The sequence below is a fragment of the Lampetra planeri genome, chromosome 24, assembly GCF_965212315.1.
Source record: "Lampetra planeri chromosome 24, kcLamPlan1.2.h2, whole genome shotgun sequence".
Lineage (NCBI taxonomy): Eukaryota > Metazoa > Chordata > Hyperoartia > Petromyzontiformes > Petromyzontidae > Lampetra > Lampetra planeri.
Genome location: NC_136130.1, coordinates 7,601,177 through 7,624,452, shown reverse-complemented (window position 1 = coordinate 7,624,452; position 23,276 = coordinate 7,601,177). Strand labels below are relative to the sequence as shown.

General features: G+C 50.1%; 2 protein-coding genes across 3 annotated transcripts in view; both read left to right on the top strand.

The window, feature by feature from the left end:
• FCHO2 (FCH and mu domain containing endocytic adaptor 2) overlaps positions 1 to 9,486 on the top strand; it is an 89,188-nt gene extending 79,702 nt beyond the window's left edge. For both annotated transcript variants that reach the window (XM_078605519.1, XM_078605518.1), the window contains 6 exons: positions 1,064 to 1,219; positions 2,145 to 2,277; positions 3,406 to 3,608; positions 4,383 to 4,447; positions 6,446 to 6,610; positions 7,036 to 9,486. In XM_078605519.1, coding sequence (XP_078461645.1) covers positions 1,064 to 1,219; positions 2,145 to 2,277; positions 3,406 to 3,608; positions 4,383 to 4,447; positions 6,446 to 6,610; positions 7,036 to 7,058 — 745 coding nt within the window. In that variant the 3' untranslated portion in view covers positions 7,059 to 9,486. The remainder of the gene's footprint in view (positions 1 to 1,063; positions 1,220 to 2,144; positions 2,278 to 3,405; positions 3,609 to 4,382; positions 4,448 to 6,445; positions 6,611 to 7,035) is intronic.
• A 7,847-nt stretch (positions 9,487 to 17,333) lies between these two features.
• Positions 17,334 to 22,160, top strand: TMEM174 (transmembrane protein 174). Its single transcript, XM_078605516.1, has 3 exons — positions 17,334 to 18,366; positions 19,737 to 20,048; positions 20,568 to 22,160. Exons 1-3 carry the CDS (start codon positions 18,137 to 18,139, stop codon positions 20,806 to 20,808), a joined length of 783 nt encoding a protein of 260 aa, XP_078461642.1. The 5' UTR covers positions 17,334 to 18,136; the 3' UTR covers positions 20,809 to 22,160.
• Positions 22,161 to 23,276: the final 1,116 nt, after the last annotated feature.

Here is a 23,276-nt window from a genome sequence, read left to right as displayed (position 1 = left end):
GTAGTGTATATTAGTGTGTAGTGTAGTGTATAGTGTAGTGTATATTAGTGTGTAGTGTAGTGTATAGTGTAGTGTATATTAGTGTGTAGTGTAGTGTATAGTGCAGTGTATAGTATAATGTATAGTGTAGTGTATTGTAGTGTGTAGTAGTGTATAGTGTAGTGTATATTAGTGTGTAGTGTATAGTAGTGTGTAGTATAGTGTAGTGTATAGTGTAGTGTATAGTGTAGTTTAGTGTGTAGTGTAGTGTATATTGTAGTGTGTAGTGTATAGTGTAGTGTGTAGTGTATAGTGTAGTGTATAGTGTAGTGTATAGTGTAGTGTATAGTAGGCCTAGGCAGTAGGGGGGGGGGATAGAGGGGGGGGAGGAGGAAGGGCAGAAAGTGAACCCCTAGGCAGCACCCGGGTCACTGGAGTAGAGATCGGAGAGAGATGCAGAGAGAGATAAAGACAGAGAGTTGGATATAACAGCTGACATAGGCAGGTAGGATGGAAGCATCACAGCCAGTTAAGACTTTAACTGGTTAATAACGTCCTTCCAATGATTGCTCAGTTTGTACCCATCTTCTCGGTTGAAGTTGTGTCTGTGTTTATATATCTGGATGGCTTCATGAACAAATCTCTGATAATAGCCGGTGGGTTTGCAGAGTACCTTCGTCTTGGAAAAGTCAATTTCGTGTGAGCCCACTGAGTTAAAATAATGATCATCAACGGCAGAGGTATTGGTCCGACCGTGTTTCAGATCTGCCTTATGTTTGCAAACGCGGTCCGAGACATGTCGTTTCGTTTCCCCAATGCCGCAGCCACAACTAATGTTCAAATGTATCTGTATTTGCATGTCACAATTTGTATCAAATTTGGCAGAAAAGACTAAAACTAGATTTCCTAAAAGTCCCGCTTAAAATTCCACTTTCATCCTAATAGGGATCGCGACTTGCTTGCATCGCCATTCGAGGTGTTAACGATTCTGGATTTACGATTCGGTAATTTTCTTGAACACTGCGGTGAATGTCGGCGTTCGCCGTGCGCGTGTCCCCACGTGCGTGCCTGCGCCCGTGTGCAGCTGCATCGTGAAGGTGGTGGGCGAGATGACGGTGTCGTTCCCGGCGGGCGTGGCGCGCGTCTTCGGGGGCAGCACCTCCCCGCCCGTGCTCAGCTTCCGCCTGCGGCACGCGCGCCGCCTCGAAGCCGTGAGGCCCAACGCCTCGCTGCTCTTCAGGTGAGCGCTGCCGGTGGAGGGTGGGGGTGATCGGGAAAGGGGCGAAGGGGGGGGACGGTGCCACTGCTCCAGATGAAGCTGTGGGATTTCTCCCACATTCCCAACATTCCTCCCAAAGAACATTTTTGCCAGATGTCCCAATGCAACGGCCATCCTGAAAAATGCTCGGAAACACATTCATCTGCGGAGGGAGCTGGTAGGAACGTCGGGTTGCTCGGTCAATGGCCAGGGTCAACGGCGGCGTGGTGTATTCCGCAAATATGCCCGACTGTGAGGGCGGGCACAAGCCGGCGTGAGTAGGTTAAACGTTGAGTTTTATAAGGGCACCACGGGGTGACCAGCCCCTCCCCACCCCCCACCCAGCCCCTCCCCACCCCTCCCACCCCCCACCCAGCCCCTCCCCACCCAGCCCCTCCCCACCCAGCCCCTCCCCACCCAGCCCTTCCCCACCCTCCCCTCCCTACCCAGCCCCTCCCTCCCCACCCAGCCACTCCCTGCACGACGGACGGACACAATAATCCCCTGTGGGCTGGTGGAACTAGGAGGTTCCTACCAGTATATCGCCATATATGTCTTTGTTGGGGGAAACAAAGAACTCGTGTTTATTATCTGACCAGGTGGTGCAGTGGTCAGGGTGCCAGTGAGTTCAAGTCTCGGTCGGTGTTCATCTTTCTTGGGGTTGATGTGAAATAGTCAACAGCGGTTGTCAGCGGGTAGACTCACACCTTCCAGAGCAATGTGGAATTTTCCCACCACTTCTTTAGGGCTGTAACAATAAACAGCAACTCATTGGAATGGAAAGTAATATTAATGAATTCGCCTTTGAACTGAAAAAAAAATTATTGTTCTCTACCATCCGTGCCGCATATCAGCCGCCGAGATTCACAAACCCCCCCCGGTCCGCGTTTCATTCCTCTCTCCGCAGTGACCCCTCCCAGAGTGACCCCAACTGCAAGGACTTCTGGGTGAACATGGCGGCTCTGACGACGCACCTCAAGAAGCTGTCGGAGCAGAACCCCACGGCGACGTACTACAACGTGGACGTGCTGCGATACGAGGTCTCGTCCGCCGCCCGGCACCTCGCCGGTCTAACCCTCGCCTGCCGCGTCCGGGTCGAGGTTCAGAGGTCGTCACGGCCAGTGCCATCATAGCCACCAAAGACTAAGACGAAGATCCCCCCCCCCGCCCCGGATAACCTGCAGCAGACTGTTGGGGCAAGCGCTGTTAGCGAGTGTCGATGAAGGCTTCCACGGCACACGAGGTGGTGGGTGGCCCCTTGTGGTGATGTTTGCACATTGCACAAGGTACTCCTTTAAGGCTGAGCCGACCTAGCGGAGACCCAGGACCAGTTGAAATATTCGCCACCATCATTGGCCGTGAGTGGGTATCGAACTCGGTTCGCCGGGTTCGTAGCGCACCGCGCTAACCGCTACACCACCGCTTCCCACTCAGCCGCCACCACCGCCACGCTTCATCGTCACTTCCTTCAATCTCCTCGATCCCGGGGGTTGTTTTGCGAGGTTTCATTTGTATTATTACTGCTACTGCTATAGGATGTCATCTCATTGTTTGGCGGCTGGTGCAGCACCGCAAGCAGTGGCGACTGACCTTCCAGTGTCCATGCAGCTATTGGCCTCAAGTGGGCTCAGCTGCCGTTAGTGGTTGTGCTGCTCTCGCTGTCACGGCTGTCATCTATGCACGTGTCGTAGCCGCTCGCTGAACTAAAGGGAAACCATAGCGTTGATAGCAAAGAAACATATACAGCCTACCCCCAACTGTTCTCATAGCTACAGCCCACGCCTACCTGTACCAATAGCTGCAGCCTACCCCTAGCTGTACCCGTAGCAGTGCGCATAGCTACAGCCTACGCCTAGCTGTACCAATAGCTGTAGCCCACCCCTAGTTGTACTCATAGCTACAGCCTATGCCTAGCTGTACCAATAGCTGTAGCCCACCCCTAGCTGTACCAATAGCTACAGCACACTCCTAGCTGTACCCATAGCAATACCCATTACTCCAGGCTACCTCCAGCTGCACCCACAGCATTATCCGTATCTATTGCCTACCTTGAGCGCCAGCCATCGCAGTGACCATAGCTAGCGCCCACCCCTAGCAGTACCCGTAGCTGTAACACCGACTGCGCTCTTGTGTCCGCCGCGCGCATCCTCCCGGCCCGGCGTGTCCAGGTGAGCGTGTCGGGCGGCGCCCAGTCGGTGCCGCTGAGCCTGGTGGCGCGCTGGAAGTGCGAGCCGACGGCCACCGAGGTGCAGGTCGACTACCGCTTCAACAGCGCTGCCATGGCCGCGCCGGTGCCGCTCACCAGCGTGCAGGTCATCATCCCCGTGGACGGCGGCGTGCTCGGCATGCAGGCCCAGCCGCCCGCCATCTGGTGGGTTCCCGCCTTGCGCCTTGCCCTGCCTTGCCCTGCCATGCCCTGCTGTGACAAGTCTGACCCTGCCCTGCCCTACCCTGCTGTGACCAGTCTGACCCTGCCCTGCCCTGCCATGCCCTGCCATGCCCTGCTGTGACCAGTCTGACCCTGCCCTGCCATGCCTTGCCATCCTCCCTTTGTCTTGACCGTCTCACTCTCTCTGGCCTACCTTGCCCGTGCCCATCCTCTGCCTTGCCATGCCCCGTGTCTCCTTGCCCTTACTTCTTCTCCTGTCTCCCCTAGCCCCCCACCATGCCCTGCCATCTCTCCTAGCCCCACCATGCCTTCTCACTCCATGCTTTTCTGTGTCTACTCTCATTCTCTTCCTTCCTGCTGTGCCTCTCCCCATCTCGTCCCTCTTATCACCTTGCATTCTCAGAATCAGAGTATGTGTTTATTCTTGAGGAATCCGATGAGCTATAAAGCTCTTTTTTTGTCTCCCCCACCCCATCTCTTTCTGCCTTTCCCTCTCTCCCCGTTACCAATCCGTCTGCCGCGGGCACCATCATTTCTAGCCGTACCCTCTTTAAAGTAACCTTCGTGGCAAAGTTATTATAACAATCCAAATGTTACCTGTGAATAGCCTAACACACCTAAGTAACAGCATGTCCTTAAATGAATTTCTCACGTGTTTGTATTACCTTGTCCTCTGTGTCAACAATTATTTTTTATAACCCCTCCCCCCCCCCCCTCTTTCTCTTTTTTGCTATTTCTATTGTGACATTGCTGCAGGAACGCTGAGCAAAGCAGGGCACTTTGGAAAATACCAGAAATATCTGACAAGTCAGATGGGGCGGGTGAGTGAGATGCGATATTTGCGAACAGCACTTGCTCCTACAGTCTGTTAGGACTATACGGTGGATCTTTGTCTGCATGGCGTGTGAATATGTGTGTGTGTGTGTAGTTGTGTGTGTGTGTGTAGTTGTGTGTGTGTGTAGTTGTGTGTGTGTGTGTAGTTGTGTGTGTGTGTGTGTGTAGTTGTGTGTGTGTGTGTAGTTGTGTGTGTGTGTGTAGTTGTGTGTGTGTGTGTGTAGTTGTGTGTGTGTGTGTGTGTAGTTGTGTGTGTGTGTGTAGTTGTGTGTGTGTGTGTGTAGTTGTGTGTGTGTGTGTGTAGTTGTGTGTGTGTGTAGTTGTGTGTGTGTGTGTAGTTGTGTGTGTGTGTGTAGTTGTGTGTGTGTGTGTAGTTGTGTGTGTGTGTGTAGTTGTGTGTGTGTGTGTGTAGTTGTGTGTGTGTGTAGTTGTGTGTGTGTGTGTAGGTGTGTGTGTGTGTGTGTGTAGTTGTGTGTGTGTGTAGGTGTGTGTGTGTGTGTGTAGTTGTGTGTGTGTGTGTAGGTGTGTGTGTGTGTAGGTGTGTGTGTGTGTGTAGTTGTGTGTGTGTGTAGTTGTGTGTGTGTGTGTGTATAGTTGTGTGTGTATAGTTGTGTGTGTGTGTGTATAGTTGTGTGTGTGTGTGTATAGTTGTGTGTGTGTGTGTATAGTTGTGTGTGTGTGTATAGTTGTGTGTGTGTGTGTATAGTTGTGTGTGTGTAGTTGTGTGTGTGTAGTTGTGTGTGTGTGTGTAGTTGTGTGTGTGTGTGTAGTTGTGTGTGTGTGTGTAGTTGTGTGTGTAGTTGTGTGTGTGTGTGTATATGGCTTTGTGGGTGGGGATTGTAGCGATTAGAGTGCTGTGCTACGAACCCGGTGACCCGAGTTCGATTCCTGCTTACGGCCAACACCAGTGATGGTTATCTGAACCAGTCCTGGGCCTCCCCTAGGTTGACTCAGCCTCAAAAGAGTACCTAGTGCGGTGTGTAAACATCGCCACTAAGGAGACAAATGCAGCCAAGTGTGGTACTGGCCACCCACTCCCTCCCTCATGTGCCGTTTCCACCTGTATAGCTCCTAACAGCACTTGCCCCACAGTCTGTTAATTCCCATACAGGGTATCTTTGTATGTGTGTGTGTGTTTGTTTGTGGGCAATGGTGGCACAGTGGGCAGCGTGTTGCCCAACAAACCTGGTGACCCCGAGTTGGATTGCCGACCATGGCTAACATCGGTGGCGAACACCTAAAGCGGTCCTGGGAGGGATGGTTAAGATCCAGAAAGAATATGGCAAATACTATAAGCAATACAATTATTATATGATTAGACCAGCCTTGCGTGCATTTATCCTCCGAAAAAGTGATGAGTCTGTGGTGGCGAGTGAGGTTCCGGGGTCCTCAAAAGGGCATTGGTCATATTCCGCACCACCACCATAACCATTTGGGGGGGGGCAGATCATAAAGACGCGATGATAAAAGCAACAGTGATATGAAGATAAGAACTAGTATCTTGATTGCGTCTGTTTTCCAGAGTTTAAACTCGTTGGTTGCATAGTTGTGTGATCGCGTGATTGTGTGGTGGTTGCACGATGGTGGTTGTTTCCTCTAGGCTGCGTGGTTGTGTTGTTGCGTGATCTTTGTGCTGCTGTGTGGTTGCGTTGCTTGATTGTGAGGCTGTGTGGTTTGCGTCCTATGATTCTGCGGTTCTATGATCGTCCTGTTGCCTGGTTAAGTGGTTCTCTCTCGTCGTCGTGTGGTTGTGTGATCGCGTGATTGTGTGGTGGTTGCACGATGGTGGTTGTTTCCTCTAGGCTGCGTGGTTGTGTTGTTGCGTGATCTTTGTGCTGCTGTGTGGTTGCGTTGCTTGATTGTGAGGCTGTGTGGTTTGCGTTCTATGATTCTGCGGTTCTGTGATTGTCCTGTTGCGTGGTTAAGTGGTTCTCTCTCGTCGTTGTTGTGTGATTGCGTGGCTGCCCCCGTGCGCGCGTGCGTAGGCTGCGGCTCACTGCGAGCACACCTGGACGTGTCGGCGGGACCCAGCTCCCCGTCCACGCTCGCCGTGCAGTTTGGCTGCGAGGGAGCTTCCCTCTCGGGCCTGCAGCTCGAACTCGTGGGCCCCGGCTACCGCCTCTCGCTGCTCAAGAAGAGGATGACCACTGGTCAGGAGCTCACTCGCTCGCACACTCACGTGCGCTCACCCGTTTGCTGATTTATTCATTTGCTCACTCGTTCACTCGTACGCTCACTCATTGGTTATGTTACATTTACGCACACAGTCACTCACTCGATGACTTCATTTCACTCGCTCACCACGAAATTCACCCTCTCATCTCTACTTCGCTCCCTCGTTTGCTCACGTACTCATTTACTTTACCCACGTATTGCTTCACCTACGCACCCACCTGCCCACCCAACTACCCACCCGTTCGCTCGCCCGCTCGTCGACCCACTATCTCACTGTCGCCGCTCCATCTCCACCTCTGGCGCTCGTGTCCATATACGCACACACACACACACGCTCACTCCGCCGCGCGTGCTCACCGAAGTGTACGCCATCAATGCCAACCTAAGCCGTGTCCCGCAGGTAAGTACTTGGTGGACTGCTGACCCACCGACAGCGCCGCCCCTCCTGCGCCAGCCGGACCTCCCTCCCCGCACGCGCCGCTCCCCTCCGCCGCCACTAGCGGTTGTGGCGCCCGTGAGCGTTGGCGCTGCGGTCGACGCTGGCGTGGGCTGGAGCCTGGAGGGGTTGTCAGTCGGGGCCGCAGAGCCCGGCGAGCGTGGAGGCCGGAAGATTCTCGCCAACTCCCGACGCGAGCCGCAAGCCTCTTCCAGCCTCGCCGGTGCCGGGTGCTCCCGACTGGATTGGCGTCCGTCTGTCCGTCCGTGCGTCTGCGAGTCCGCTGGTTTCGGCCGAACGCACGGTGGTGATGGAGGCTGCCCCCCCCACTCCCTGACCCTAAATGTTGCCAGCTCCTGCAGGTGCCCCCCGACCCCCCACTCCACACCATCACCCGCAGCACCCCCCCCCCCCCCAAGGTGCCACCACAGCTCCCAACGTCGCCAGTTCTCTCCCACGCCGCCGGTACACACGGCGTGGCCGTTGTGTGTCTCTACGGACCTGCCTGCCGGTCCTCCCATGGACAAGCCATTAAGCAAGAACTTTGCACTTTACATTGTATACCCTTGTTAAGTTTTTTTTGTTTCGTTATAGGGGTAGGAATTACTTCATGGTGTTAACGTTGGTATCGTTGTTATTGTAATGTTTTATATATATATAGTGTTGTTTCTTTTCTCCTCTGGCCCGGCTTCCCGTCGCCGTCGAGTGCGCGCGGTGACTGTGCGATGCCACGTGCGTGAGACGCGCGCACGGCTGGCACACCGGCTGTGTTTGGCGTCGCCTGCTGCCGCCGTTGTATTCTCGTCGACAGCGGCGGGGGGGGGGGGGGCAGTGCCATCGTTGCGCAACGCCGCTGCCCCCCTGCCCATCGTTCGATGCTGCGATCACTAATCGTCCCAGTGGTGTCGATATAAATATTTACACACATATGCAGACACGCATACGTGGGTTTATGTTGATTCTCTCTCTCTCTCTCCAAGATCCTTGATTTTGTCTTCGTTTTGGTTGTTGTTGTAATTTTGATTCGTTTGCTACTGTCTGCTTGGCAGGGTTCGCGTGCCTCTGGGCGTGCGTGTCTTTGTGCGTGCGTGCGTCTTTGTGCGTGTGTGCGTCTTTGTGCGTGTGTGCGTCTTTGTGCGTGTGTGCGTCTTTGTGTGTGTGCGTGCGTCTTTGTCTGTGTGTGTGCGTGTGTGCGTGTACATGCGTGTGTGTCCGTGTGCGTGCGTGTGTGTACGTGTGCGTGTGTACATGCATGTGTGTACGTGTGTGTACGTGTGTGCGTGTACATGCGTGCGTGTACATGCGTGTGTGTACGTGTGTGCATGCGCGTGTGCACATGCGTGTGTGCACATGCGTGTGTGTACGTGTGTGTGCGTGCGTGTACATGCGGGTGTGTGCGTGTACATGCGTGTGTGTACGTGTGTGCATGCGTGTGTGTACGTGTGTGTGCGTGTACATGCGCGTGTGTGCGTGTACATGCGCGTGTGTACGTGTGTGCGTGTACATGCGTGTGTGTACGTGTGTGCATGCGCGTGTGCACATGCGTGTGTGTACGTGTGTGTGTGCATGTACATGCGCGTGTGTGCATGTACATGCGCGTGTGTACGTGTGTGCGTGTACATGTGCGTGTGTATGTGTGTGCGTGTGTGCGTGTACATGCGCGTGTGTACGTGTGTGCGTGTACATGCGCGTGTGCACATATTTGCACGTGTGTGACCCTGCAATACCGTGACGCATCTGCCAGAGGCTCTAAGCTGCTCCTCTGGAAGGGATGATGATGATGTTTGACTGCTGCTGCTGCTGCTGTGTGTGTGTGCTCGTGTCTAGTCGAGAACGCTGTAGGTTTCTCACTCATTTTAAATGTTAGACCTGCCTTACGTGGTGGCGAGTTAAAACAAAACAAAAAAAAGACACGATATATTCTAATGTAAATAGTCGGTGATTTGTTCCTGAGCACCTATATGATAATGATGATGATGGTAGTCGTAATACAGACAACAGAAATTGTACATATATAAAGATTCAGTCACTCTTAAGAATATTTTTTTTTAATGTGTTGCACTTGTAATAAAATTTAAGAAAATGTATATTCTAGAGCGGGGGAGGACGGATCGTGTGCTGTACGTACACCGAGGGGGGTTTTCTGTTCGGTAACAAAACAAAAAAAATTAACAAATCGGAAAAATTACAAATTCCCGTTGGGTTATAAAAATGAAATAACGGTGATTTTTTTATTTACTTTTTGTTTCTTCTTAACTTCCGCCTCTGTCATGTCCTCTCTGTGCGGTGCTAACACACCTAGAGATGCCGTGTATATACCGCCAACGTAACCGTCCATGTAGAACTTACCGTTACCGCTTTCACTTGTATATGCCAAACAGATCCGTTCGCATATAAAGACATCTATTGATGGACGCACGTTTGTCTCGTCTGATGGGAGCGTGCGCGCGCACACACGCGCACGCGCACGCGCACGCGCACGCGCACGTACGCACCCCAACGGAGGGAGCACATCTCACCTTGAGGACTGTTGCCTGAAACGTCAGTTGTTGCACATCTCGCTGTCTGAGCAAAGGTCAAATATCCAACAGTGCCGAGCGGTGAGTGGCAGAGTTTGCAATAGATTTTGTGGATCCTAGTTAAAGCACTTAAGAGACCAGGACAAGCCTCTTTTGCAAGCGTAACCTGCGTCACTCTCTCGAGGCGAAAGGGCCGCTCACGGATAAGGACCAGCGTGTCTCTGGAGTCGAGCTTCTCGGATCTCGCCCGAACCAGCCCAGTGAGGGGAGGTCAACACAACCAAACCTCGAGTGCCATGGCGTGGGGAAAGGCCTTCGTCCAGCAGTGGATTGACATGGAGTAGCTTGGCACGAAGTAACTCGGGGGGGTGGGGAGGGGGGCAGAGATGATGCGAGGGAGCTCCGAAAACCAGCAGCGGAGGGCACTATTAATGGGACAGGAGCGTTAAAAACGACATTCTTGATGTAATCATGACCCTTGACTTACAACATTTCATGGATTCGAGCAAGTTTGTAGGAGTTTGGAAAGTGCGATGTTGGGGACGAGTTCCCAAAGTCGAGCGGTGCGAGGCCAATGATAAGAAGCGGAATTTTGTTTGCGAAGACGGCGCGGACGAGAGGGGGGAGCCATCGGCCTGGCAGAGCGAGTCCCTGAAATGGGCGGAAGACTCGAGGGGTGAGTTCATGGCATCAACGTCCGTGGTGGTAGCAGTCGAGGACTATGACAAGGAGCCGACGGAATATTGGGATAGTATATTGATGATGATAATTGTTTTTTTACCCTTCTATCTGGCAACAAAACTGACACCTTTTTACAAGGAGTCATGTTTACATAGACCACAATACCTGCAGTCATAATGCAAACAAAAAACATAACTCTGATAATGTGCACTTTTCCTGAAGTTGATTGGTCCACACCCGAGACAGATAGAAGGGTAAAAAACCAATTATCATATTTGTACTGGCAAATGAGGTTCCAATGGTATATTGATGATATTGATGTAGTTTATGTTTTAGTTTTTACGTGGTGGTTTGGCTGCTGAAGCTCATTTTTAAAATTCCTTCCCTTTATTACTGCTAACCCTACTTCCTCCCTTTGTTGCTGCTAATCCTACATAACGCACGAGCCTAATATGACTTTGAGACCCCCCCACCTCCTACGCATTCCACAAGTAGTGACTAATCCCATATCTGCATTTTCGATAAATATGCTAAATTCCTCTGTTGATATGCAAATTCCTTTGTCAAGGCACCCTTCCTCTAACCCAGCTTAAATATATGCTGCCAAGCCTGGTGGTGTTCATTCAGACGCTGTCTTTCCAACAGACCTGTTCTTCACCTGAGGATGGCTGCTTGCGTTGTGGCCGAAACGTCGTGAGAATTGTATTTGATTATTTTTATTATTTTATTATTTCCATTATACGTGACTTTACCGAAAGAAGAAGATGAATCCCTGCAGTCACGAAAGCTTTAAATCGAAATTTGGGACCAAGAGAGTTGATCGGTGAGTGTTGGCGTGGCTGTGCTTCAGGTGGCATCGGTAGTTGTGCTTTTGTCCCCAACGAAGTGCAATAGGCATCAAGATCAATACATTTCCATTCGGGAACTCTGCAGCTGTGGGTGCATCAACCTGTCTCGGAGAACGTCCCCCGGAAGATGTCGCGCAACTACGACTGAGCACGCTTTCAATTCGACACTTCATCCCACACCAATGCCATAGAAAAAGTGCCCCTTGCGTCAAACTGAAGTTGACTATCGGAGTTGGAATTCATCCACATTTAGTGAAAAGCAAATTTATTTGAATTGCTTTTTTTCGTGTGGTCTTTGGTGAATGTGCTTAGACCGTTAATTTTTTACTTAATATTTTACCAGGTAAGGCCCACTGAGCGATATAGCTCTTTTTCAGAAGTTAACTGGCCACAAATGATAGCTCAACGAAGTGGATTATCAATGTGGACGTTTAAAGCAGCCAAATACTCTAAAACGATGGGCGGCTGAGGTCTGGATTCAAACCCAGAATCGGCCACCGATTCCGTCAGTAAAACAATATTTTTTTGTTGTAATTTTCCATAACAAAGTTACAGCAGAACCAGTTTACAGTTCAACAATGAGAATCAGAATATTTATACTGAAGGAATCCGATGAGCTATGAAGCACTTTCTCACAGATGTCCAGTAGGGAGCGAGTAAGAACGTTCCAACAAACAGTACAACAAAAACACTATACCGGTGCAAAGTACACAAAAAAAGCCAAACAATAACCCATAAACATACAAATACAACTAAACCATCCGCATCTTAACCGGCAAAGTCCAACCGAGGTATTCACTTATTTTTCAGAAGCATCCTGGCCACAAATGATATCTCAACAAAGTGGCTTATCGCGTGGAAATTTATAGCGCACAAAAGTGTGTGCCCACACGACTCCGTTTGCGGAATTTGCCCGGTAAACGCTGCCGTGGGAATTCGGGCGGAGTCTGCTACGGTGCCCGGTTCATGAACCTGAGCGAGATTCTTTTAAAGTTGTTGCAGGGGCCGTGGCGTGATTAGTATCGGCGAGGCAACTCCCACACACGCCAGAATCTCTTTTATCAGTAACAACCGTGACATGACATTTTTACGTTAACAAGAGTCGTGAACATAAAGTCAGGTTTGTTCGCTTATCTGGGTTTTGTTTTATTAGCACAGCTCTCAAATGTCGATGCAACACTCGTACGACCAAGCGATCTTGAGAATGTACGACCATTCATTCATTAATTATGGCTTGTTGTGGAGCATTTTCGGCCACAAAAGGTCCGTTTCACAACTTAACGAATCCCACAGCGATTGGGTTGCTCGGCGTTGGCATCGTTGAGATTCTGGGGTCGAATCCAGGCAAATTCCGCCTGTGGTTACATCGAGTTCTCAGTGGTGAGCAGACAGGATGTTCAATTTCGCCGTGTTTTCACGTGGAGAGGTAGCTCCTGCAATCTCTCATTTACTTGATACAGCTGTCGTGGCTGTGACGGTTCCACCTGAAGACGGAAGCTTGTGTTGCCTCCGAAACGTCGTGATTTTTATTTTTTATTTTATTTTACTTTTTATTAATTTTAATGTTTTACCTACGTGACTTTACCGGAAAAAACCTAAGAATATGAATCCTTGCAGTCACGAAAGCTTCAAATCTAGAATTAACACCTTGTGTGGCAAGGCGAGTGGGATAGTGCTGCCCCCCTACTAAGGAGGTCACGTGTGTAGGTGATATCAAGTGACTTCGGAGCTAGCTCTGTGATATCCGTTTCAGTGGGCTCTTCTCTAACACACGGCGATGGACTGCTCTGCGAAAAATCCAAATGGATTTTTCATCTTACGACATGAAGCTCATTGCACAATCAGCGGGGATTTTTTTGATAAAACATATATACCAAAGGGGGCGTCCATAAATGACGTCACGCGATTTTCAACGATTTTTACCCCCCTCCCCCTTCATCACACGGCGTCACAAAAAGTCAGACCCCCCCCCTCCCAAACAATTAAACATGCTTCAAATCGCTTTAAACTATTGTCATTGTAGTGCGTATTTAATGTGGCGCTGCACTCTGATGTTGTAGGAGAAAACATTTATTAAAAAGTATATTTAATTAAGTAGAACGTGTTGTCTATATTTAAAGTTGCGCATTTTGATGTGACATCACATTTCTCAAACCCCCCCCCCCCCCCCCATCGTCATACATCGTCACAAATGTCTGACTCCCCCCCCCCCCCTAGGTGCGTGACGTCATTTATGTACGGCCCCCAAGACAACAAATCTTTATAGTATTTCTAAGCCTACTGGGCCCTCTGATCCAATGCTTTCCAGTAGCAAAACGCCCTGGACTGGTTTTTACTTCTCTCGGTCTCGTCAGTTGACCTTGTGACCCGTAAACACAATGGCCAGCCTGTACCAGGTGACATCACGCACTGCACTGTGGGTCACGCGGTCCACCGTATGACGCGACGTGCCCTGTCTCCTCTGACGTGGACCACGGAGTTGACACTCCGTGTTAATTGCTCCGCTCTTTGGGTCTTGCGTTGACGTTCAAGCACGTGGCGATCAACGCCTCCGGTAAAAATGCCGAGGGGGGAAAGAGCCCGATCTGAATTAGGCCCATTGCCCAAAACGTCAGCCCGTTGTGTTCTGTTTTACAACGCAGTGGTTTTTTGTTGTTGTTCCTAACGTAACCATTTCAACTTGGTTCAGCTCCGCCCCTTTTTTTTTGACGAACGGTGTTGTTTCGATTTAAATCTTTCGTGACTGCAGGGATTCATCTTGGTTCTTTCGGTAAAGTCACGTAGAAGGAAAATAATAAAATAATAAAAATAAAACATAATAAAATCATTCTCACGACGTTTCGGCCACAACGCAAGCAGCCGTCTTCAGGTGGAGAACAGGTCTGTCAAGTAGACAGTCTACTTGCCGAAACGTCGTGAGAATTATTTTATTATGTTTTATTTTTATTATTTTATTACGTCGCTTCTACGTGACTTTACCGAAAGAACCAAGATGATGAATATATATACTGTACTGTGCGTATATCCATTGCGCCATAACGTGCGTAGCTTCCATTAACAGCTCGTTGCCTTGTCATCGAGCCGGCACGAGATTGATTAACGTCCTGCCCCTAATAAAGAGCAGGTGAGAGTCCATCGAGATTCATGATGATTTGGGCTATGAACTTTGAACGCAATGGGCCGAGATTTTTGTTGAGCACACGGCCGCCACCTCGGAAAGGGAATAAAACCCCGGGACATCTCTTGGGAAGACGAATATCGGCAGGGCACCGGGAGAGGAGGGGGCGTACGAGGTGCTGAGTTATTACGCAACTAACAAAATCCAAAGTCGACACGTGCGTCGTGACATTGAAGGTCAAACAGTGTCTCATAGGCGACGTTTTGGGCAACGGCCCTTCTTCATGGCACATCATGTTCTGTGAAGAAAGGGCCATTGCCCGAAACGTCGCCTATTATCTATCTATCATGTTTAAGGCCACGCCGCTAACGACGAACGCGCTGTGTTGTCGTTAAGGGTGCTTGTTCACCATTGCCTAACGTAGCGGTGCCAGCGAATCTGACAACAAACAACAACAAACAACAACAAAACCCGGGACTTTTAACATCGGGTTAGATCGCGTAAATATATAAATGTGTCGTTAAACCCGCCACCACCCGACACAGCCAATTAGTAAGGCTTGTCACGTAAACAGAACGTGGCCAATTCGTTACGAGTACAGCCCACCGGTTGTGTGTTGAAGAGCAAAGCGACGACACTTACAATCTGAGTACGACGTTTCGCCAGTAATTACTGGCGAAACCTTCTGTTTACGTGACAACCCTTACTAATCTTCTTAGGTTTTTTCGGTAAAGTCACGTAGAAAGTAAAATAAAATAAAAACAAAAATCACGACGTTTCGGAGGCAACACAAGTCTCCGTCATCAGGTGGGACCGTCACAGCCAGATTAGCTGTATCAAGTGAGGCAATGATTCAAGATGTAATCCCTTAAAAGCGAGTTGAGGGGGGAGGGAGAGGGAGGGGGGAGCTCATCAGACTATGGTAGCCAATGAAAGGAACGTATCGGGAGGGAGGGGGGGGCGAGGCCAAAAGGGTGGGCGATGGACGTGGAAGCGCTTGTGCCCAAGCGGCCAATTACTGCACACGCCAACACAATGGAGCGATTGTGCGCAAGCGGCCAGCCACTGCACCCGCCAACACAATGGGCAGAGAGGAGGAGGGGGAGGTCTAATACACATGATAGACAAAAGAACGAAAATGATGATGGGTACAAACTTAGGGGGAGCTCATCAGACTATGGTAGCCAATGAATGGAACGTATCGGGAGGGAGGGGGGGGGGCGGGGGGCGAGGCCAAAGGGTGGGCGACGGACGTGGAAGCGCTTGTGCGCAAGCGGCCAATTACTGCACACGCCAACACAATGGAGAGAGAGGGGGAGTGGGGGGTCTGATACACATGATAGACAAAAGAACGAAAATGCCCATGTTTATACCAATGCTGGCTGAACAATGAAGAGAGTACTGTTAAAATAACTGGGGATGTTAACACTCGGTAAAGTACAGTAAAATAGTGCCTGTCAGATAAGATGGTCTTCATTGTTCAGCCAGCATTGGTATAAACATGGGCATTTTCGTTCTTTTGTCTATCATGTGTATCAGACCCCCCACTCCCCCTCTCTCTCCATTGTGTTGGCGTGTGCAGTAATTGGTCGCTTGCGCACAAGCGCTTCCACGTCCATCGCCCACCCTTTTGGCCTCGCCCCCCCTCCCTCCCGATACGTTCCTTTCATTGGCTACCATAGTCTGATGAGCTCCCCCCTCCCTCTCCCTCCCCCCTCAACTCGCTTTTAAGGGATTACATCTTGAATCATTGCCTCACTTGATACAGCTAATCTGGCTGTGACGGTCCCACCTGATGACGGAGACTTGTGTTGCCTCCGAAACGTCGTGATTTTTGTTTTTATTTTATTTTACTTTCTACGTGACCTTACCGAAAAAACCTAAGAAGATGATTCCTTGCAGTCACGAAAGCTTCAAATCTAGAACCCTTACTAACTGTCTGTGTTGGGTGGTGGCGGGTTTTAACGACACATTTATATATTTACTCGATCTAACACAACACAACTGTATTACGGACGTTTTCCCAATGTTAGCCAATGGGCATCCGTGTGCCCCATGTTGTTAACCTTTGGGCATTCTGTATCTTACTCTTAGGTTTTTTCGGTAAAGTCACGTAGGTAAAAATGTTTTTTATAAGATAAAACAATAATAAATAATTATTCTTTTATTTTATTGTATTTTTATTATTTTAAAAAAATTACCTACGAGACTTTACCGAAAAAAACCTAAGAGTATGAATCCTTGCAGTCACGAAAGCTTCAAATCTAGAATTCTGCATCTTAGTAGAAACACACCTGGGCCGCGTGCCCTGCACTGGCAGACGCGGTTCGTGTAGGAGGGGAGCGGTGGTGTAGTGGTTAGCGCACTGTACGGTCCGAGTTCGATTCCCGCTCACAGCCAACACACCAGTGACGATTATCTGAACCGGTCCTGTGCCTCACCGAGGTCGACTCAGCCTCAAATGAGTACCTGGAGCAGTGTGTGAACATCGCCACCAGGGAGACAAAGGCGGCCCGGCGTGGTGTTAGCCACCCACCCCCTTCTCGTGTGCCGTGCCGACCTTCATAGGCGCTCGCTTAACAGCACTTGCTCTATCAGTCTATTAGAGGCTATACGGGGGAGCTTTGTCTTTGCAACACGCGTCAAGCTCCGTTAATCATTACACGTGACCTTAAACATTTTATTTGGTGATGACTCAGCCCATCATCGCTCGCTCCTTTTGGGGGCGGGGGGGGTCGATAAAAAAGGGCACCAATTTGTGGTGACGTCAACCGCGGACCGTACTTATCGAAAGACTCGCACCCCCCACCTCCCCCGCCATGTGAATATGGAATGTCCGCTGCGGTCTGCGAACAGATGAGCAACAGCAACCCACTTCGGACCCTCGTTTGAGCAAAGTAAATCCGCTCTTTCAGTTGTTGACTTTTGAATCGGGCCCAGCCCGTGGCCTGCTGGTGAATTGTCAAATTGCTCGCGTGACTTTGTGTGACATCCACTCCGTTTGTTGCCCGCGCGGGGCCTGAGTTATTATATAGCGCTAACTGCTCTTCCTCCTCATTCCACATCCCCCCCCCAAATCACCTCCCCAACTTCGCTGCTGGAACGCCGCCACGAACCGCACAGGACACAGAGGCACCGATCGCGTCGCGCGCGTGAACCCGCGACCGCCCTTGTGATCGCAGCAGCGGGGTGGGGGGTTCAAAGTTTACTGTGTACACAAAGATCCCCCGTATAGCCTTAACAGACTGTAGGGGCAAGTGCTGTTAGCGAGCACTGTGTACACGCACACACACACACACGCGGACCCACACACACGCGCGCGTCCTCACACACGCGCGTACCACGACAGCTGTAGGAGTAACAGCGTAGCGACTGGACGCCATATCTTTGCGTGTTATCGTTAACGGGTTGCATAGCAGCGTGTGCCAGAATGTGGTGCAGTGTCGGTTAAATTGAGGGAGGAGGTGGCCACGTACCTGCCGCTCCCCTCGACTGAAGGTTTTCATGCGCGTGCGTGCGTGCGCGTGATGCGTTAAAACCAGATCGACTCAGTCGCGAAATATCTACAAGTGATCCCCTGTGCCTGCGTTTGGATGAGTCAACCCTGGAATGAGCTCCTGGGTGCGCGCCGCGTAAAACTCCGGGGCCTGGCGCGGTGCTGCCAAAAAACACCTTCATCATAGGTGCTCGCAAACAGGTGGGCGTTGAGAGTTAGGGACGCGGCGAGAGGGGGGGGGCGAGAGACGACAGAGAGAGAGAGAGAGGTGAGGGACAGAGAAGACCTCGATTGAAGACCTCGCAGCTGCTCAGCCGATTGACCCACCGGGCGAATCGGTCCAGCGGCCAAAATCTAAATCGGCCGCTCAGCGGCGAGAAAGGAGGTGGGGGGGGGCCCAGCCATGCTGCGTCGTAGCGGTCTCACTGCCCCCGTCAACGACCGGGCCGGAGTGACCCTCTCGTTCTCCGGGTTCTTCCTCGTGTTCGCCGGGCTCACGCTCACGTGCATGGGATGGCTGTACTACACGCGCCACTCGCAGAGCTTCGACTGGTCACAGGTGCTGGGACCCATCCTGATGGGCCTCGGTGTGGTCTTCCTGCTGCTGGCCGCGTGGCGACTCAGGACTCTTATGTGAGTGTTGCGTGCCCCAGCGGATGAATTCATTGTCATTTTCTTGGTTCTTTCGGTAAAGTCACGTAGAATAGAAATAATAAAATGATGGAAATAAAACATAATAAAATAATTCTCACGACGCTTCGGCCACAACGCAAGCAGCCGTCCTCAGGTGAAGAACAGGTCTGTCGAGAAGTCATTCAGACTCTGTATTCTCGACAGACCTGTTCTTCACCTGAGGACGGCTGCTTGCGTTGTGGCCGAAACGTCGTGAGAATTATTTTATTGTGTTTTATTTTTATTATTTTATTATTTCCATTCTACGTGACTTTACCGAAAGAACCAAGAAGATGAATCCCGGCAGTCACGAAAGCTTTACATCGAAATTCATTGTCATTGTTGTTACGATTGTGATGGCAAGCCTCGCGGAGCCTCATGACTTGGTTTTTTTTTAACGAGAGTCCTGGCCACGTTTTCACGATTTCCGCGCGTGTTTCTCCATTTTTTGAGTGATTTGCGGGGTAATTTTTTTCTTAATTTATTTAAAATTGAGAAGCCGGCGCACAATGGGGGCTTACTCTTGCGAACGACGCCACTGGATCTTTAACGTCCACTGCGAGTGAAGCAGGCGGTGCGTATTTTTTTTCGTTTACAGTTTATACACCGGCAGTGTTAACCAGGGCGGCCACCAAAATTCGAACCGTGAACCTCTGCAACGAGCGAGTCAAACGCAGCGCTATCGCTCGGGCCGTGTCACTGCCTCAGTAATGTCATCTTCATGATTTAATCTTCTTCTTGCGTTCTCAACAGCGTAGAGAGAGAGATGGCCCATGGCTCGCCTAAGTCAATTTCCCATCCCAATGTATGCATGTTGAACTTCTTTTGCACCGTACATAGCCAACCGTGCTAATCGGAGGTGCAGCTGTCATCTCAGCAGGCTGTGATCGCTTCGCGTGAAATCAATGAGGGCGTCCACCACGGAGATGGAGCAGTTGAAAGAGTACGTGCACAGGAGCTCGATGGCTGTGAGATGGCCATGGTTTTAGGAAGACTTAAATCGTTTATTTATTTGTGCCGGAAGCCACACTGAGTTGTCGGAGGGTCCTGCATCGGACTTTCATTTTAAGATAGTTTCAGCCAATTAATGACGAGTTGTGATTATCGTACACGAGAAAACTCACTGCGCGTGAGGGGGCAACACTCAATCCCCGTACAGATGGCGATTAGTCCACTTGCTGTACTGCCCTCCCCGACGCCCACGGATAGAAGGGATTTTCCCAAGATGCACCAACTCTCGCTGCTGCCCCCACAGCGCCGCCGGGTTACAGGCGGCAGGCCACGTGCAGCGCAGCCGCCTTAACTTGTTGAACGTCTCCCACGACGCTCAGATGCTGCCGCTCTAGAGGGGAGCAGGAGGAGGAAGATACGGAGATGCGACGCCGCTTCGAGGCGTTCGGAATTCTGGTGGCGAGCATCCAGGCCCCGGGAAATCCCACGGCTTCCCCCGCGAGCGACCACGGCTTCCTCCCGCCGCCCCCCTACGACCCCGAGTCGGCACCCCCAGCCTACAGCGGAGGTGGAGGAGGAAGAGGAGGCGGCTACGTGAACCGGGCGTGCGAGGGGGAGATGGAGGAGCAGGCGGTGCCCGGAGCGGGAGCAGTGGCGGCGATGGGGATGGGGATCGAACCTGGGAGGCAAAGGTGAGGAGTTGCTCGTTCGTGCAGCTGTTGGTGGTGACCCATGACCCATGGTGATCAATGGTGAAGATGTCAATGGTGGACACATTCATAGATTGGTGATGACTTTAATGATGTTGATGATCAAGTTAATGATGCAAATGATGACACCAGTCAAACTAATGAGGTCAACCATCGTGTTCGATGATGATATTGATTACGCAAATGGTGGCAACAATAATGGACCATGGACATCGATGATGACGATGATGACGGTGATGACGATGATGATGTGGACGATGATGATGACGATGTTGATGATGATGACGATGATGTGGACGATGATGATGTTGATGATGACGTTGATGACGATGATTATGTGGACGATGATGTTGATGATGATGTTGATGACGATGATGATGTGGACGATGATGATGTTGACGATGATGTCGATGATGTTGATGATGATGATGATGACGATGTGGACGACGATGTTGATGACGGCGATGATGAGACCCATCCATCTCTCCACCCCTCCCAAAGGAGCGCCGAACTTTCTCCTCGCCCCTCCTCCGACGTCCCTTGGAAGGAATCCACATTCCCAGCGATGCCTCCGTCATACGAGGAAGCCATCGCAGAGGCTGCCCTTTGCCCGCTGCCCTCGCTCCCTGCCCTGCCCTCTGCGGCTGCCTTGCCCTCGCAGCCCGGTCCCGAGAACGACATCACGTCAAACGCCCTCTCGACGTCGCCTGCACGGACGGACGCCGCGAAACTCGACAGCTAGGCGCGACACGAGAGCCCACGAGCCACGGTGAATTGTATTTCGGAGGAGGAGGTTTAATAATGGACTTCAGAGGTGGCCCTCGAAGCTTAAGAGGTCAGAGCGCTGAGTGGGCTCTGCCGAGAGCCAAGGTTCGAGCCAGGGGTTCAGCTGCGTGTGATTTAATCCGTGTTCTCGAGTGCAGCGAGTTGAACGTGTCAGGCCAGCTGACCAGTGCCGGATGAAGCTAGTGCGGGGCCTGTAGCATATGTAATAAAGGAGCCCTAAATAAAAAAAATGTTAAAAACACAAATGTTTTACTTGCATAGTAAAATAATTTTATTTTTTTATTTGCTATACAGCCAGATGATGCGACAAATCGCTAACCTTTAACACCCAGTTGTTGATAAAAGTTGAAGGCAGTATAGTACTATAGTAATAGAGCAAGTGCAGAATCACTAAACCGGATGTGATAGCTTGAAAGCATTTAGCGCGGGGCCCTTGAAAGTGCGGAGCCCGTAGCATGTGTAGCTACTACTACTTCATGCGTAGCTACTACTACGAGGATAATCCGACAGTGCAGCTAACCAATGACGACTCAAACAAACAAAAAAGCCATTAAATTTGGTTCCGCACCTAAAATTTCTCTAAATCGCAGCTCTGAGAATTAAAAAAACGTCTGTTTGACCGTCGTGCGACGAACGTTGCACTCAATTGGTTGGTAGAGCGAGCGGGCTAATGCTGCTGCTCCTCTACTGTGTCGATCATTGGGTCACTTGAGGAAGATGTAACTCAGAGGTAGCTCTGTAATGTCTGCTTCCGCGGACCGTTTTATAAACACAAAGTGGGTTGCTACGTTTACGTGATCTAACCGAACAAAAAAAAAACACTTTACTATGAATAATATTGGTCGGGAAAACCTGCTACGTGTTAAATTCATGGAAGGTGAATGAACAATGCCGTAATTGCTTGAGTCCGATCATGTTGGTATGAATGTCATCTAGGGCTATAACTCTCCAACAACAACCACCATTCGCCACTAAGTGGCGCGGACGTCACCACGGCGCTTGTGCCAGGCGATGTGCACAATCGCAAACGTGTAGATTGATTTCGTTTTCAAGCAAAAGTGGTTACGTTGATAAGCAGGATTTCTTTTCGTACGACTTGTTGCTGGAGATTACAGAGCTCGCAACTTAAAATTAAACCCGTGTGCTCACGCCCGGACTGGCTCATAGAACAGTCCCGGCAAAATGCCCGTTGGGTCGGGTCCATACCGAGGGGGCCGTTCGGCCAGTCTGCGTGGGGAAATTGCCAATGTGATAATGAGTAAAAAAATAAAATATATTTTTCTAATGAAAATATTTTACTACCTCCAATGTGTACGCTTCATTGCATATTTTTCCCTCTCAGTTGGCATTAACCCCCCTCCCTCCCCCGACATATTCGGCAGTCCCAAAGATTGTTCCTCACCGGTCCACGTGTTTTTTGGACCCAGTCCTCAAACGGGCCGAAGAGATCGCACGGGCAATTGGGTGCCCGATGGGTTTACAAATTCCGATGTTTTGTTTTAGTCCCCCAGGCCATCGACTGCGTTTGCCCATGTGACAGCACGCTTTGTTTTGGCTGTGCCAGGTGTTGGAGGGGTTTTTTTTTGTTAAACGTCGACATTATATACACGGCACGAGCTAACCTAAGCAGAAACCAAATACGAATCGTAACATACTCTTAGTTCTTTCGGTAAAGTCACGTAGGTAAAAAATGAAATTAAAATAAATAAAATAAAATAATATTTTTATTTTTATTAATTTTTATTTAATTTTTTACCTACGTGACTTTACCGAAAGAACTAATGCAATTAAAATTAATAAAAAAAATTAATAATAAAAAAAAAGAATAATTTTATTTTTATTAATTTTTATTTAATTTTTTACCTACGTGACTTTACCGAAAGAACTAAGAGTATGAATCCTTGCAGTCACGAAAGCTTCAAATCTAGAACGAATTCTAACATTGGTCGAGAAAGCCCGTTAGGTATTTAAAGAAAAACAAAGACGAAATGAATGTTCGCGTTTGATCAGTTAATCCGAGTTTACGATACGGATTGCGTGCGTGTATGCGTGCGTGCGTGTGTACGTGCGTGTGTGTGCGTGTGTGTGTGTACGTGTGTGTGTACGTGTGTGTGTGCATTGTGACGGAGCGGTGGTCTAGCGGTTAGCGCACCGCGCTACGGATTTTTCCTCTGTTCACATATATGAGTGAGATCGGTACACTTGGCGTGCGTCTCTTGATTGGTAAATGCGGTGCAAATGAAGCGCTGGTGCTCATCAATCAAGCAGTGGTCTCTCTCTCTCTAAGATCTACATGAAGTGCCCGGATGGGTCGGGTTCGTGATGACCGCGTCAGAGAATCAGAGTCAGAATCTTTACTTAGATTGGAGGAGGAAATCCGATGAGTTGTAAAGCTCTTTGTCACGAATGACTATTAAACAACAA

Bases quoted from the DNA above. Each gene is read 5' to 3' on its own strand.
- TMEM174 (XM_078605516.1), top strand. From the start codon at position 18,137: ATGCTGCGTCGTAGCGGTCTCACTGCCCCCGTCAACGACCGGGCCGGA. The intron at 18,367-19,736 runs GTGAGTGTTGCG...CACGACGCTCAG, and splicing joins TGGCGACTCAGGACTCTTAT to ATGCTGCCGCTCTAGAGGGG. The intron at 20,049-20,567 runs GTGAGGAGTTGC...CCCCTCCCAAAG, and splicing joins ATCGAACCTGGGAGGCAAAG to GAGCGCCGAACTTTCTCCTC.